The 18,267-nt window shown below is 40.7% G+C and overlaps 1 protein-coding gene across 1 annotated transcript in view; it reads right to left on the bottom strand.

Moving 5' to 3' along the window:
• EPS8 (EGFR pathway substrate 8, signaling adaptor) overlaps positions 1-8,834 on the bottom strand; it is a 211,951-nt gene extending 203,117 nt beyond the window's left edge. The window contains exon 1 of the mRNA XM_069585617.1: positions 8,558-8,834. Coding sequence (XP_069441718.1) covers positions 8,558-8,827 — 270 coding nt within the window. The 5' untranslated portion in view covers positions 8,828-8,834. The remainder of the gene's footprint in view (positions 1-8,557) is intronic.
• Between the last annotated feature and the right edge of the window lie 9,433 nt (positions 8,835-18,267).

The raw sequence follows: 18,267 nt of genomic DNA, 5'->3' as shown, positions 1-18,267 counted from the left end.
CAGCAAGGCATAGGGATAAACAAATAGCTAATGACAACAACGTATGTTCTACTTTTCCTTATCCCCCACAACTTCCCCTCTTTAAAGGAATCTCATTCTTTATAGATGTTGCAATACCTCACAGCTCTGGGTCAGTGGGATGTAGATCCACCAACATTAAAAAAAAGAAAAAAAAAAAAGAATCTCCACAGATCTCAAAAACACAATCTTTTGAGGCATTCGCAGTTAAATCAGTAGTCATTTAAGTACTATGTTAAAGAAAAGAATAAAGTCAAAGACACATTAATACTACCCTAGCACTTTTTCAGTTACTAGAGATAACACCAGCTTACTAGAGCTGTAACATCAGTAACATCAGTTATTAGAGATTCTTTACCAGCTGAGCCACCAGGGAAGTCCAAGAATACTGGAGGGGGCAGCCTATCCCTTCTCCAGGGGATCTTCCAGACCCATGAATCGAACCGGGGTCCCCCGCATTGCAGACAGATTCTTTACCAACTGAGCTATCAGGGAAGCCAGAGATAACACAAGAAAGCTAAAAACATGGGTTTTAGAGTCAGAAAGATCAAGATATCTATCCTAACTCTGTCTCTCTCTCCCCATGCAGACCACAGGCAAGTCATTTTCTCTTTCTGAGCCTATTTCTTACCTGTAATCTAGAAATAAGGAGATCTGCCTTCAAGAGGTCTTGTGAGAGTTAAAAGAAATAATGTATGTAATGCTTGCCACACCAAAGGTGCTAGTTTTATAATGTCTGATCTAATCTAGATGCTTCTTGAAGGGTTCTGGTTCTAACTGTAATATAACAATACTGCTGGCCCTGATGTCGACAACAAAAAGCGTTGACCAAATGAAAGGTACTTGGGGAAAAAAAAAAGTCACTTGAAAAAAGACAAGAGAGTCTCAGGTTTCTAGATGGTGTGGATATCATCTGTCCCTTCTCAGCATACATCCTGCAAATCCCTTATTTGGGACTTTTTCTGTGAAAAACAGAGCTTTATTAATTATTTCTATGATTAGATCTAAACTAACTGACACGTGTTACTCAATTAACAATTCTAATTTCCACAAAGAAGATTCTCTGAGTTGGTGAGAAAGAAGAAAATGAATTATATACGATGTCCAGGAATCAGTCTTGGTATATAAAGTCCATGCAGTGTTACATTTTGGTTTTCCAAGTCATTTCTCAACTGTTTCTTTTAACTGATTTTGCAAAACATGTAAAAACAATCAAATCAAAACACTTTGCTTTCCACCATAAACCTAATTTATAATCTACTTTACTTAAAATATCACATTTACTAGCTACTGGTACTTGAAATCCAAGGGAAAAAAAATGAATCTGACACAGACTTTACCCTTTGTACAAAATTAACTGACACAGACTTTACCCTTTGTACAAAAATTAACTCAATATGAGTCATATATCTAAAAGCAAAATACAAAACTATAAAACTTTTAAGGGGTAGGAAAACAGGATTAAATCTAGGTGATCTTGAGTTTGGCAATGAGTTTTTAAATACAACACCAAAAGCCTATGCATAAAACTGATAAGTTGGCCTTCATTAAAATTAAAAATATCTGCTCTGTAAAGACGCTGCTAAGAGAACAAAAAGACAAGCCACTCTAGAAAAATACACTTGCAGAGTAAGTATCTGATAGAGCATTTGTACCAAATATATATATAAAGAATTCTTAAAATCAACAATAGAAAACGGGTCTTCCCTGGTGGTCCAGTGGTTAAGAATCCGCCTTGCAATGCAAGGGACACAGGTTTGATCCCTGGTCCAGGAACTAAAGTCTCACATACCGTGGGGCAATTAGGCCCCACTGTGACAACTACTGAGCCCTCACACCATAAAGCCTATGCTCCACAACGAGAGAAGCCCCCAATGAGAAGCCCAAGCACTGCAACTAAAGAGTAGCCCCCAGTTGTCACAACTAGAGAAAGCCTCTGCGTAGCAAGGTAGACAGAGCACAGCCAAAAAGAAAACAGAGATCTATTTTTAAATGGGCAAAAGTTCCTAACAGACATCTCATGAAAGAAATATACAGATGGAAAATAGCATGTGAAAACATGCTTAACGTTAAATGCCATTAGGGAAAGGGCCAATTAAAGCAATGAGATATTACTGTGTGCTTATTAGTATGGATAAAATCCAAAAAACTGATAGTATCAAATGTTAAGACGGATGAGCAGCAATGGGAGCTTGCATTCACTGCTGGTAGAAATGCAAGATGTACAGTTTCTCTGGAAAACAGATTGGTAATATGTGACAAAGCTAACCAGAATCTTACCATATGATCCAACAATTGTGTTCCTAGGTATTTATCCAACTGATCTGAAAACTTTGGTCCACACAAAAATTTACCCATGAATAATCATAGCAGCTTTATTCATAGCTGCCAAAAATCAGAAGCAAGCAAGATACCCTTTAACAGATGAATAGATACAAACTGTGGATACATCCATACAATGCAATATTATTACACGATAAAAAGAAATGAACTATCAAACCACAAGACATGAATGAACCTTCAATGCACATTCCTAAGTGAAAGAAGCCAATAGGACAAGGCTGTATGATTTTAGTGATATGATATCCAGAAAGGGTAAAACTATAGAGACAGTAAAAAAAAAAAAAAAATCAGTGGCTGCCAGGGGGAGGGGTTAAGGGAGTGATATGTGAAACACAGAAGATGTTTAAGTGTTGGAATTATTCAGTATGATACTTCTGTAGACAAATAAATGAAATTACACGTTTGTCAAAACCCACAGAACTTCACAAAACAAAGAGTAAAACAATATATGTAAACTTTTTAAAAAACACTTAGAAGGTGTGGGGATCCCAAGATGGAAGTTAGGGTGTGACAGAAGTATCTACCTGTATCATACATGTGTGCAACAACCTCCCTTAAAAGGATGGGAGGGAAAGGAGTGGCATCTCTAAGGCTGAGTGGAATCTGTAAAAGGAATAGCACATAAGCACTGTACTCTAGCTGATAAAGCTGTTTCCTCCTCTTTCTAAAGAAAGCACAGGTTAACAATTTTGATATTGTTGTACACACATAATGGGTTTGAACAATTAAGTGAATGGATGGCAGATGGTGAAAGCCAGGTTTCTTCTCCCTGTTAGAGTGAATTTACAGATCAGAGAGGAAAGAAATCCAGAATGATACAGGTGGCAATGGATTAGGCAGAGTAAGAGACAACGATGTGAACTCATATTTAGCTTAAAATAGATATGCATGTGGAGGAGATGGCATTCTAGTCCACTATTCTTGCCTGGAGAGTTCTATGGGCAGAGAACCCTGATGGACTCCAGTCCATGGGCCTACAAAGAGTTGGACTGGACTGAGCACATGCACAGATACACATGGTTACATAGAGAAACATGCTTAGCTAAGTACATATACAGGCATTTGTATATACACACATATGCATTCCCTGCTGTCCCATGAGAGGTTCTAGAAGTAATGACACCTCAGTAGCAGCAAGATTATCTACAGTCTGTGATGACCTAGAGGGGTGGGAGGGAGGGGCATATATGTATACATATAGCTGATCCACACTGTTGTACACCAGAAATGAACACAACATTGTAAAGCAATTATACTCCAATTAAAAATAATAATAATTTTTAAAAAAAGAATACCTAGAACCCAGATCTTGGCTTCTAACATCATTTCCCAAGAAGATGAAGCAGATTCTTTCTGGCTAACCCTAGGGCTGGGGCAGGAAACAGAAATACAGAAGATAATCTTGGAGCATCTTTTCATGTTAGAAAGTAAGGAAAGATTTTTTTAAAAAACCTTACATTAATAGAGAGATGTCATTTCTTATATGATATTATACATGTTTCAATGCCATTCTCCCAAATCATCCCACCCTCTCCCTCTCCCACAGAGTCCAAAAGACTGTTCTATACATGTGTGATGAATTGTCAGTACAGGTTCGATGCAGGATATAGAATGCTTGGGGCTGGTGCACTGGGATGACCCAAAAGGATGATTCGGGGAGGAAGGTGGGAGGGGGGTTCAGGATGGGGAACACGTGTACACTCGTGGTGGATTCATGTTGATGTATGACAAAACCAATACAATATTGTAAAGTAATTCGCCTCCAATTAAAATAAATAAATTTAAATGTTAAAAAATAGAGAGATGTCAAAGGAAGACAGGAACCAACTGACAGAGCTCAGTGTCCAAAACTGAAACAATTTGGGGAACAAAATAAAGCAGTATTGGATTCCAACCCAAAGTACAAAAATACCCAGGAGTCCAGACCAATATAAACAAATGATTGAGTAAATTAATAAATGGAGTGTGTGAGTGAAAGTTGCTCAATAGTGTCCAACTCTTTGTGACTCCATAGACTATACATACGGTCCATGGTTTTCTCCAGGCCAGAACACTGGAGTGGTTAGACTTTCCCTTCTCCAGGGGATCTTCCCAACCCAGGGATCAAACCCAGGTCTCCCGCATTGCAGGGATATTCTTTACCAGCTGAGCCATATAGGAAGCTCAAGAATACTGGAGTGGGTAGCCTATCCCTTCTCTAGGGAATCTTCCTGACTCAGGAATCAAACCGGGGTCTCCTGCATTGCAGGCAGATTCTTTACCAACTGAACTATGAGGGAAGCCCTTAACAAATGGAGGAAAGAGACAAATCTCCCACGCAAAAAATTTCAAAAAGTGTATATAAATACAGGCAAGAAAGAGAAGCATAATAGAAAGAGCATTAAAAGAAAGAAAAAAGAGCAATCTTTTCAGTGCAGTAAACTACTTCTACTGCAGCCAGGTGAGCAAGATCAATATCAACAGTGATAAATCATGTCTGATAGTGAAAGCGAAGTGAAAGTCGCTCTGTTGTGTCCGACTCTGCGACCCCATGGACTATACAGTCCACGGAATTCTCCAGGCCAGAATACTGCAATGGGTAGCCTTTCCCTTCTCCATGGGATCTTCCCAACCCAGGGATCGAACCCAGGTCTCTCGCATTGTGGGTGATTCTTTACCAGAGATCAAACCCAGGTCTCCCGCATTGCAGGCCAATTCTTAACCAGCTGAGCCACGAGGAAAGCCCAAGAATACTGGAGTGGTAGCCTATCCCTTCTCCAGCGTAACTTCTCGACCCAGGAATCGAACCAGGGTCTCCTACATTGCAGGCAGATTCTTTACCAACTGAGGTAGTAAGCACCCTTCACATTATGTGATAAAAGTAGCACTGTACCTTAGTGACCTTCCTCTCAAAAACCCAAAACCTCAATCTGATGAGGAGAATATTCGACTAATTCCCATAGAGGGCATTCTCCAAATACCTGACCAGTACTCCTCAAAACTGCAAAGAGCATCCAAAACAAGGAAAGTCTAACAAACTGTCACAGCCAAGAGAAGCCTAAAGACATGTGACAACTAAGTGTAATGTGGCACCCAAGATAACAGGTCCTGGAAAAGAAAAGGCACGTTAGCTATAACTAAGGAAATCTAAAGTATAAACTTTAGTTAATAATAATGTACCAACGAGCTTCCCTGGTAGCTCAGTGGTAAAGAATTCGCCTGGCAATACAGGAGATGCAGGTTTGATCCCTCTGGCAGGAAGATCCCCTGGAGAAGAAAATGGCTACCCACTCCAGTATTCTTGCCTGGGAAATCCCAAGAACAGAGGAGCTTGGCGGGACTATAGTCCATGGGGCTGCAAAAGAGGCGGACAGGACTTAATGACTACACAACAATGTGCCAAGACTGTCTCACTGATGCAACAAATACTAATGTAGGATAGTAATGAGAGGAAACAATATGGAGGTATATGAGATGTCACTTTACCATCTTCACACTTTTTCTATAAATTTGATCTAAAAAACAAAATATGTTTTTAAAAATACCATTTAAGAATGTATCTAGAAAACACTGAAGAGGGTGTAGTAAGGCATGGAAGAACCTCACACCTTCCATGGATACACTAAACCTCAAATGTTTACAACTATTCCATTACAGGATTTTTCTGAAGAAAACATTTTCAATCACTAACAGCTGCAAACAATTTCACACAGGAATTCCCTGCAGGGATGTACCCTAAGCGAAGTACTTAGCTAAAATTAAAATTCTTTTTCCTCTTACATACCATTGCAGATGTCTGAAAGTTTGTAATTATCATTAACTTGTGTTGCCTTCTGATGACCCAAACATAGTTGTATGCTTAATACAACTCCGAAAAGCTGACAAACTTTATATAAATCAAATCAGTGCTAAAATATCCATCTGACAAAACTTCAAGCATCTAAACCAAGACCTTAAGAAAAACCATCATCTTTTATTCTGGATACTCTCAATGTATTTCCTTATGCACGTCGTGGTTCAAGTGAGCTGCTGCAGAATTAAAGTAGATAAATGAAGAAACAGAACAGTCTGTAGAAGAAGAATAAAAAGTAGTGGGTGAGGATTTCCCTGGTGATCCAGTGGTAAAGACTCTGCTGCCCCACTGCAGGGAGAGGCATGAGTTCAATTCCTGATTTAGGAATTCTGAAGATTCAAAGATTCTGCATGCTGCATGACAAAAAAAAAAAAAAAATTGTAAATTAAAAAAAAAAATAGTGGGTGAACACGGGTGTAAATAATGAAATAAAAGGAACAGATTACTATTTGAAATGTACCACATAAAATCACTGAAAGGAAAGGGCAGGAAGCCTATGTCATAGCATTAAAAAAAAAAAAAAAAGAACCGATATCTGAAAAGTATTAGCATAGACAAAAAATTGAAAGCAGGAAAATCTAGAGATAAAAATAAAATTAAAATCTTTACATTTGATCAGAAATGAGCCAAGTGTTCAAAATTTGGAATTAGATTCCCAACAGGGAACAAACAAGAATAAACCATTTTGAAGAAACTTCATGCTAAATACAACTTAAAATATTCCCCCAATATTAGTAAAAGGATGAAAATTACTATATAATGATATTCAGTGACACTGAAATGTGGAAGAAAAAAGATTACAATGAGGATGTATCAAATATTGTGATTTATCTCACAACACTGGAATTAAAAGCAAGTTATCTTTCCTTTTCTTCTATGAAGAGAATGACTTGTGGAATTTTTAGAAGTCTTAATTTCTGAATTCTGCACTAAAGGCAGTCTATAAAATGTTATTACATTTGTGATACATTCTACCCTACCCTTTACATGGCAAGTCTACAAAGTGGGTTATTTTTCAAATTGCCAGGTAAAAATGTGAGCCCATGACCAAAAATTTCCCACACCAGCTACATAAGAACTATAGTAATATGTCCAGAAAACTCCAATTCCAAATAGAAAATAGGTGAGAAAGGACAACACAGTCTTTAATTTTCAATGACCACATGATCTAAATTACCGGTTCAAACTTCACACAACCCAGTTCCCTGTAGAAGAATGGTATCCTTTCAATGGAAATACATTAGAAGCAATACACAACACAGCTACTTTGTTAAATGTACATAAAGAAGACTTCTAGGAATCCCAATTCTTCTATTTCCCCCCCTCCCCAAGATAAAGCCAAAACCCAAGCAGTCACACGCGTCTCAAACCAAGTTTTATCTGAACTCTTCAGATATTAGCTATTCCTCTTACTATCTGAGGTAAGGACTGAAACCGTCAAAAGAAAAGCAATAATACATTTTATGGAAATACATTTTATAAAGGTGAATTCCAATTCCTAATGCTCTACCGCTCTTGACGCCTAAAGGGTTCAAATCCTCACACCTAATACATTATCCTACCGCCAAAGAGAGTCCAGCGAGGCTGTGGGTACCATGGGGAAAGGATTTGACAAACAATGCAAGGGAGGGGACGATCCCTGGCAAGATTCTGCATACAGGGAGTCCCTGAAAAGAGAGATGAAAGTGAGAGCGTAGGAGGAGCGGGCAGGGTCTTGGAAACCCACTCCGAAGGCATTTACTGACAAAGACCCCAGAAGGGCCGTCTTCCCAAAAGTAAGATGGTAAGTGAGCCGAGTCAAGCCGCTAAGAAAGGAAAGTCACCAGGAATTAGGAGTGACAACTACGCACAAACAACGTGCTCTCTCGAAATTGGAGGGGTATGCGATGGTGGGATCTTGTTGCAAAGTGTCAATTGGAAAAGACCACACACACACACACACCAATGTGGGGATGGGGAGGGTAGCTCTATGAAAGCCCAAGTCTCAGACGAGCCGGGAGAAGAATATTCGGTCCTGGAGTCGCCCAGAGGACCAGAGAAACGCAGGTGTACCTGCGGAAGCTCAGGTTACCGGGAAATATGACAAGGATCGTGTGCGTCTCCTCCGCCCACCCTGCCGGAGCCCCGAGCGCGGAGGGCGGGCACCGGCTCGGGGCGCCCGGGACCCGCGCGCGGACTCGCTCCGGAGGCAGCGCCCTAGCACACCTGGCTCCAGACACCAGTTGAAAGCAGTCAAGAGTGAACGAAGGCGGACGCGGCGCCTGGCACCGCTCCATCTCGGCACACAAAGGCGGGTTTCGAAAATCGACGGAAGAATCCGAGCCGCGGGACCCCGGTAGGCGCCCTTCTCTGAGGGGCTCTTACCTCGGATCCGCCCTCGGGGCCGTGGCTTCCCCGGAGGCGCCTCGAGCCCTCACCAGGCGGGAGGCGGCCGGGAGAAAGCCCCCGACCCGGACCGCTCCCTCCCAGTCCTCCACCGTCGGCGCCCGGCCGAGGAGAAGCGGTCTCCCGGGGCGAGCTCAGCGCCGGCCTCGCGCTCGGCGAGACCGCCTCGCCCGCCGCCGCTGCCGGGAAAGTCTGGAGCTGCACGCCCGCTCGCCAGCTCGCCCGCTGAATCGGCCGCGCGCCGCGCATGCCCAGTTCCCCTGCCGGGAGCGAGCCCGCGAGCGCGCGCCGCGCGGCCCCGAGCCCGGCTCCGCTCTCCGGGTCTTGGCGGCAGCCGAGGCGCCGAGTAACTGGTAGACCCCAGCGCGGGAGGCGAACGCGCCCGGAGGCTGGGTGGGCGGGAGAGGGGCGGTAGGAGAGAGGGCCAGGCACCTCGCGGAGCTATCAAGATCACGATCAAAGTCGGACCGAAGTTCCGAGCCGCCGACGGGTTTCCAGAAGTGCCCTAGCAGGACCGACTAGCAGCCAGGAGGCGCTGGAAGGGGAGGAGAGCAAGAGGTTTGCCCCGGGCAAGAGTAGATGCTCCGGGCGGAGGGAGCGCCCCAGGTCCTGGTGCGCACGTCGTGGCCACTAACCTGCGAACAGTAAACCCGGCGCACCCAAAGACCCTCCAGCCTCTGTCTTCCTCCCGGGACCCTCCCACCTATTTTTCTCCTTTTGTCTCTTCTTTTTATTTTTCTCCCCAACTCATGCCATCAACTGGCAGCACCCAAGGGGGCCTCCTTTCGATCCCTGCTGCTGCTGCTGCTGCTAAGTCGCTTCAGTTGTGTCCGACTCTGTGCGACCCCATAGACGGCAGCCCACCAGGCTTCCCCGACCCTGGGATTGTCCAGGCAAAAACACTGGAGTGGGTTGCCGTTTCCTTCTCCAATGCGTGAAAGTGAGAAGTGAAAGTGAAGTCGCCCAGTCCTGTCCGACTCTTAGCGACCCCATGGACTGCAGCCTACCAGGCTCCTCCATCCATGGGATTTTCCAGGCAAGAGTACTGAAGTGGGGTGCCATTGCCTTCTCCTTGGGAGTCTCCAAACTGCCGATCCTTAGCTGAAAGCAGCAAGACCAGACCCGCTTCACACGCCTGCCTGTGATGCTATTTTTTTTCTCGTAACTCCTGCCAAGGGCCTGATGTGGTTTGAAATAGTGGAGGCTTCTTCCACATAATACCTCTCACGACCTTGCTCAGTTCAGTTCAGCAACTGTAATGTGCAACTGTTTGCGACCCCATGGACTGCAGCACGCCAGGCTTCCCTGTCCATCACCAGCTACTCAAGTTTGCTCAAACTCATGTCCATCGAGTTGATGATGCCATCCAACCATCTCATCTTCCGTCATCCTAACCAACCTTCATAACCTTTTCTCTGCCCAGTTGCCTCTGGAACCACTGAATGAGAAGTCCTTCGGTGTGTGACATTGCATTCATTTCTTGAAACCCCGCGTTTGTCATAGCTATGGCCCGCTCCTTTTTTACTTCTTTAAGGTCAAGACTTCCAGGAAGCAAGGAAAGACTATAAAATAAACTTGGTTAAAATAGATTGAATCTGCTTGTTTCGTCCAATAAGGAAGAAGGGTAGTCAGGGGAAAGAAAGATTTCACACCAAGATGGGAAATAAAACCAGTATCCTAAAAGTTGGAATAGACCTTAAGTCCGGTCCACTGTCTTAAGTAGAAATCCTCTCTCCAATATTCCCTCTACACCATCAACCACTTAAACTTTTCCATTGTTAGAGACCTCTATTTTTATCTATATTATGTATAATTATAAATTTTATTGAATACTATACCAGGCACTATGCAATTTTTACATGCTATTGCTAATCCTTAAAATGAGATGGGCCTTGTTATACCTATTTAGCAGGAAAAGGAAACTCAGAAGTTTCATTCCTTTTGGGAAAGCCAATGCTGATGCCAGAATTAAAATCCAAATTAAAAATGCTTAACTCTAAAGTCTGTATCATTTGATTTGTGAACATCAAATCAACTTTCCCTAACTTAAGCACTGGTGCTTATTCTGCCCCTAAGAGCCACACAAAATTAACCTCATTTCTTATTGACATCGTAAGGCTTGAAATATTTGAACCAATTATTAAGTAACTACCAGATCTTCTCATATTTTCTTCTTCTTCAAAATCTCTAGAACCTCTCACTGTTCTTTAAATGGAATGGTGAGTCCTCATAAGTACACTCCACACCCTGCCTTGAATGTACTTTGAGTTTTCACTTTTCTCCTTAAATTGTGTGCTCTGAAGAAAACACAACATTCAAATATAGTGGGTTGAAAAGCAAGTATTGCAGGGATCAGCCCCTTTGATCCAGGCATACCCTGACAATCAGTTCAGTTCAGTTCAGTCACTCAGTCGTGTCCAACTCTTTGCAACCCCATGGACTGCAGCACGCCAGGCCTTCCTATCCATCAACAACTCTCGGAGTTTACCCAAACTCATGTCCATTGAGTCAATGATGCCATCCAACCATCTCATCCTCTGTCACCCCCTTCTCCTCCAGCCTTCAATCTTTCCCAGCATCAGGATCTTTTCCAATGAGTCAGCTCTTTGCATCAGGTGGCCAAAGTATTGGAGTTTCAGCTTCAACATCAGTCCTTCCAATGAACATTCAGGACTGATCTCCTTTAGGATGGATTGGTTGGATCTCCTTGCAGCCCAAGGGACTCTCAAGAGTCTTCTCCAACACCACAGTTCAAAAGCATCAATCGTTCGGCACTCAGCTTTCTTCACAGTCCAACTCTCACATCCATACATGACTACTGGAAAAACCATAGCCTTGACTAGATGGACCTTTGTTGGCAAAGTAATTACAGAGAGGTAAAACATCCAAGTTGATTTCACATAGACTACAATTAAACCGTATCTTGCACCTTACATAGTTTATACTTCTATAATTTTATGTTTGGGCTTCCCTGCTGCTCAATGGGAAAGAATCCACCTGCAATGCAGGAGATACAGGAGACGCAGGTTTGATCCCTGGGTCAGGAAGATCCCCTGGAGAAGGGAAAGGAAACCCATTTCAGTATTCTTGCCTGGAAAATCCCATGGACAGTGAGCCTGGCAGGCTACAGTCCATGGGGTGCAAAGAGTTGGACACAACTGAAGCAACAACACATGCACACACACTCATTTACATTCTTACAACAATCTTCTAACAGTCTCCATTTTATACGGGAGGGGGAAAAATACACAAAAACATGAGCCGTAAGTCATCTATTATGTGACAAAGTTGAGATTTGAACTCAGATAGCTTGGCTCCAGAAAACATGCCTTTGATGATTATGTTCTACAGTATACCAAAAAAGAGTAGACAGAGAATGTAGAAATTCCAAACCAGCAGAGGAAGGGCAAGGAAATAAGAAATGAACAAATAAACATAACAGTGTATCTATGTTTCTACCCTGTGCAAAGAAGAACTTAAAAAATACTGGAAAGAAGTGTAGAAAAGGGGGGTCAAATAAAAGATAGAAAGTAAAAACTGAAGGGAAAAATATTCAAATATGTAAGTAATCACAACATAAATGATTAAATTCTATAGCTAAAAGAGTCAAAGTACTTTTCAAAAACATTGGTATATGCTATTTATAAAACATAAGGACATAGAAAACATAAGATATATCAGGTATATAATAATGAAAAGACTGGTGGATCTATATTAATATCACACACAATGAACTTTAAGATTAAAAACCATTATTGGAGATAGAAAGGGCATCACATAATAATGAAATCTGTAAGGAGAAACTGATAGATCCAACATTATGTTGGGGCTATTTCAAAATTATCTTACTGTATATTGATAAGTTATTTATAATTCCATGTATATACAGATATATAGATACACAACATTTAAAGATTACAATGTCAACATACAACACTAAGAGAATACATATTCTCATCAAACCTGGAAGAAATACTTACATAAATTTACCAGTGTACCTTAACACATTTCAAAGAATTTGGATTATTTAGACCAGAAGTTGAAAAACTTCTTCTGTAATGGGCTAGATCCCAGGTGATGCTAATGGTAAAGAACCCACCTGCCAACACAGGAGATAACACAGCAAATAGCACTGAAATATGTATATTACCATATGTAAAATAGATGACCAGTGCAAGTTCGATGCATGAAGCAGGGCACTTAAAGAAAGCTGGTGCTCTGGGACAACCCAGAGGGATTGGCGGGGGGAGGGAGGTAGGAGGCGGGTTCAGGATGGGGGAACACATGTGTACCTGTGACTGATTCACGTCGATATATGGCAAAAACCATCACAATATTGTAAAGTAATTATCTTCCAATTAAAATAAATTAATTTTTTTAAAAAGGAAAAAAAATGACTCCACATCTCCACTGCATGGGGCATAAGTTTGATTCCTGGTTAGGGGAACTAGGGCCCCCACATGCCAAGTGGCCATAAATAGATAAATAAATAAAAATATGCCACCCATTCTTAGCTCACCAGCTGTAAAAAAAAAAAAAAAAAAAAAAAAAAACAGGTGTTGACTGGGTTTGTTGATTCCTAATTAAACTTCGTAATCTCTGCTCACAAGGCAATCTCTGCTCACAGATTTAGAAATACATTGCAGACTAATTTTTTTTAAGGTTTCACTTAAAAGTTAAATAACAGTATATTTTAATTTTTAAAGATCCACTTAAATAAGTGGGATTTAAAAATAGACTTCCAAATAACCATGGATCAAAGAGAAAATCATGAATGAAAATTTTGAAATACTTAGAACTGAAAAAAAGAGAAATAAGTTCTGGTATAGTCAGGACATGAAATATCTCGAGCAGTGAACGTGAGGCAACCACCACCACATTCCGCAGCATAAATGATTCTTAGAGACATAAAGTTAAGTGAAGGTCACATAAATTATGTACAGTAAGTTGTTCCTTTTACAAAGTTCAAGAACAAGCATAACTAAATGACATATTATTTGTTGTTGTCCAGTCGCTCAGTCATGTCAGACTCTTTGTGACCCCATGGACTGAAGCACGCCAGTCTTTGCTGTCCTTCACCATCTCCCAGAGCTAGCTCAAACTTGTGTCCGTGGAGTTGGTGATACCATCCAACCATCTCATCCTCTGTCACACATATATTTTTGCTAAAACCAGTGTATAAATAAAGGAATGTTTATCTTAAAATTCAGAATAGTGGTAATATCCAAGGAGTTAGGAAGGGAAATGAAAAAAAAGGAGGTTTTTATAGACAAATTGTGATAGTAATGTGCTGGGGGTAGGGGCTTCCCTGGTGGTTCAGACAGTAAAGAATCTGCCTGCAATGCAGGAGATCTGGGTTCCATCCCCGGTTGGGAAAGATCCTCTGGAGAACCCCTGGAAAAGGGAACGGCAACCTACTCCAGTATTCTTGCCTGGAGAATTCCATGGACAGAAGAGCCTGGTGAGCTACTGTCCTTGGGATTGCAAAGAGTCGGACATGACTGAGTGACTAACACTGCTACTACTAACTAATGTACTGTGTGTCAGTGGTGTTTACCGTAATTACTACTCTTGCTCCTGCGGAGGAAAAGGTTGTTGAATTGCAAACAGCAGGGAGGAGGACATTAATGCAGGGAAATGGTTACAGCTACGGAAGGCTGGAAAAGATGAGCCAGAATGAGAGAAGAGGGACAAGGCAATTGTTACTCAGATTTGTGGTGAAAGTGCTCCAGTTACCGTTCTCTCATTTACCTGGGCACAGGTCATCGAAATGTGAGATTGCTTTTTATCCCTGACCTTTCAAAGTCCACTGAGCTCTGTAGATAAAGCACTCCTTTCCAGGAGAACCACAGATGGTCTGTCCCTAATTTTAAATCTGAAAGTTTATTTTTACACCAAGGTTTATTTCCTCCAGAAATTCTAATGTCTCGGTACAATCAAGGGAAATTTAGTTCTTCTAAATCTGACTGTTATTGATTCCTTTACTACTAACACCTGAATATTCTTTAAAATGCAGATACAACACCGTTCATTTTACCTTTTTGACATAACTGTACTGCTCATTCCATAGAATGGAAATTTGCCTTTCGAAAACAGTTATCTCACTATTTTTTTTAAAGGGAAGCAAGGCAAGTTTTACTGAATATCTACTATGTGCCAGACACTGAGGGCTATTTGTACACATTCTCTCAATTAATCCCTACTCCAAGATCATGAGAATGATTTTTTTATCTCACTATTCATAGCTTTTTTTTCTAATCAAATCTAAATTTTTTATTTTTCTACTTGTGTCTAATCATAAAAGCAGATGAAAATCAAAGGAGAAAAATAAAATAGCCATGGGGAAAAGTAAGTCTTCAAAAAATCATTAATTTTAAATTACAGAATAGCCATAAAATGGAATTCACAGTGAAAAAGAATGAAGTGGTTATATTAAGCACTAACTTGGATGAACATCAAGATATATAGTGATTTATAAGGAAAGGTGAGTTGTAATACACTATGTAGTGTGAATGAATTTATGTAAAAAAAGAATAACAGCTAAATAAATACAAGCCATATTTTAACAGTATTTTTTTAATTTAAATTTATCGATTTTAATTGAAGGCGAATTACTTTACAATATTGTATTGGTTTTGCCATACATCAACATGAATCCGCCGCGGGTGTACAGTATTTTTTATGGAGAGAAAAGTGATAGTGTAGCGAAGAGTTTCTTTCACTATTTAGTTAATTATTTTTTGCTAATTTTATTTATGATTTTTTTTACTATTTTAGTTAATATATTTTTATAATATTTGAATTTTAACAATGGACCTGTATTATTTTGTGGCAGAGAAAATTTAACATAGTAATATTTTGTGCATTTTGTGTGTTTCTGTCTAGAATTCAGCGAGGTTTTTTAAAATTTCGGATGCTGAGGCCTAAAATATCTTTAGGTTTCTGAGCTAGAATAACCCTCAGGCTATTTAACAATTCCCCTTGGGTACCCTCATTGGCATTGCAAACAGACTCTGCTTCCTTAAGTTGGCACCCAAATTTTTTTCTCCATTGACAGCAGAATCCTGGAGAGAGGAGAAGGTGGAATAAAACAAACAAACAACAACAAAAACACCTCCTATTACACATTTGATTTTAAGAAGCAAATTCACACCTCTTATTAGCTTTCTCACTCCAGTAGCTCTGGTACTCAAGAAAACTCCAGCAACTTGAAAGATAATTTCCCTGATTGCTGTTGTTATTCAGTCACTCAATCGTGTCTGACTCTTTGAGGCCCTATGGACTGCAGCATGCCAAGCTTCCCTGTAATAACCTATAACAGAAAAGAATCTGAAAAAGAACAGATTTTTATATATATATATATACACATATATATATATTTATCAGTTGTGTCTGACTCTTTGCGACCCCATGGACTGACTGCAGCACTCCAGGCTTCCCTGTCCATCACCAACTCCTAGAGCTTGTTCACTCATGTCCATCGAGTCAGTGATGCCATCCACCCATCTCGTCCTCTGTCATCCCCTTCTCCTGCCTTCAATCCTTCCCAGCATCAGGGTCTTTTCAAACGAGTCAGCTCTTCGCATCAGGTGGCCAAAGTATTGGAGCTTCAGCTTCAGCATCAGTCCTTCCAATGAATATTCAGGATTGATTTCCTTCAGGATTGATTGGTTCGATCTCCTTGCTGTCCAAGGGACTCTCAAGAATCTCCTCCAACACCACATTTCAAAAGCCCTGATAACGATGCTTTAATCCAAGTTTTGGCAAGACAACAGCAAAAATATCCCCCAGATTCAAAGTCTAATTTCGTCTTAAAGAACTTGGACACACACACACACAGAAATCTCTGGGTGCTTGTTGACTTTGCAAATACACTTTCCTTCTCTCTAATGAACACTTTATTTTTAATGCAAAGCTTTCAAAGAATGTGCCACACTTTATCTTCCTAAGCAGAGTGTTTATCTTACTCACCACAGTTATCATTGTGCACATTCATGACTGTTCCACGCAAGTACACAATTCTTTATACAAACCCTTGCAACTGGATGTTTGCATCTTGTGAAGGTAGCATGGTGCTTATACTAGAGACCTATTCATAGCACCCCAGCAGGGTCTGTAATTAACACATTACTTCTGCAACAAAACAAATTCACACACTTTAAAATGAAGCTCATTAAGTAGCCTCATAGCCCTTCAGATTAGATGTGCTGTCAGACAAGCACAAGTGAGGTTAGGCTTTGTCACCAAATGAAATTTGGAAAAAACAAAAAAGCAAGCAAACAACTTTTAAAAACACTTTTGACTTGGCATTGCAGATAAAGCCATCATGCACCTGTATAAGGTGCCACAGGAGGAACTGTGTTGCTGGCCTTGCATTTGAAACTCTAACGGCTATCATTTTGAGTGCTCAATGTTTGCTTCTTTAAGTCTTTCTGCCTCCTTTGTGTAGTTGGACAGTCTTCTGTCCTTTTTTTGTTTTTTCTGTAACTTCCTCTACCACCTTCCTGCCCTAATAATTTATTATTTTTCTAAATTTCTTTATTTTTTAATTGAACGATAATTGCTTTACAGAATTTTGTTGTTTTCTGTCAAAGCTATTATTTTTAATCTCCTGTGACTTGAAAAATGATAAATTATTATAATTGAACATGAAATTAGAGTACGTAGATTTTAATAAGGAGCCCTAGAGTTATTTTTTGATAAGATACGAATTTTACTCACATTCTTGACAACATCTATTTCAACAATTTGAAGACTTTATTCTTTACTAATGATTCTCACCCGTATTCACAGTTTTTGAGATTGTTATCTTTGGAACATAGCTCTAACTTCCTGCTCTACAAAAAGGAAATATTATGTCTCCTTTTATAGATGTCACCTAGTTTCAGAAACTGACACCTGGTGAATCATGCTATTCTAAAATATGCATATATGACCTTTCGGTAATACGAAAATAAGCTAAGGGCTACAGTTTATTTCAGTTCAGTTCAGTTCAGTTCAGTCGCTGAGTCGTGTCTGACTCTTTGCGACCTCATAGACCACAGGACGCCAGACTTCCCTGTCCATCACCAACTCCTGGTGCTTACTCAAACTCATATCCATCAAGTTGGTGATGTCACAGTTTATTTCTTAAACAGTTTATTTACCCTTGCCCAAAAAATAATCACATTAGTTGCCTACATGCTCATCATGACCGACTTTTTGTGACCTCATGCACTGTAGCCCACCAGGCTCCTCTGTCCATGGAATTTTCCAGGCAAGAATACTGGAATGGGTTGCCATTTCCTTCTCCAGGAGATCTTCCCAACCCAGGGATCAAACCTATGTTCCTGCGTCTCCTGCATTGAAAGGCAGATTCTTTACCAGTGAGCCACCTGGGACGCCACAAAAAATGTGATGACAATAAATATTAAAGTATTTGTAAAACCTTGAATTATGATCTCAGGGTGACATTTCTAAATCATCACAGTCTGTTGCCTGTATTTTCCTTCTTTACTGGTAAGTCCTTCTGTGTTCTGACTGCACCCTGTATATTTATCTGCATTCATCAATGCTCCAGCTGTGAGTGTCCCACAGCACCAATATGTGGAACCCTTCCATGGCCTTGCCCACACGAACCATACTGATCATTGCAACATGAAGAAACCTGGGGTGGAGTGGAGGGGCATGACTGGAAATCAATACAGGAA

The sequence above is a fragment of the Ovis canadensis genome, chromosome 3, assembly GCF_042477335.2.
Source record: "Ovis canadensis isolate MfBH-ARS-UI-01 breed Bighorn chromosome 3, ARS-UI_OviCan_v2, whole genome shotgun sequence".
Classification (NCBI taxonomy): domain Eukaryota; kingdom Metazoa; phylum Chordata; class Mammalia; order Artiodactyla; family Bovidae; genus Ovis; species Ovis canadensis.
The sequence above is the reverse complement of the archived record's forward strand: the minus strand, read 5'-3'. Positions and strand labels throughout refer to the sequence as shown.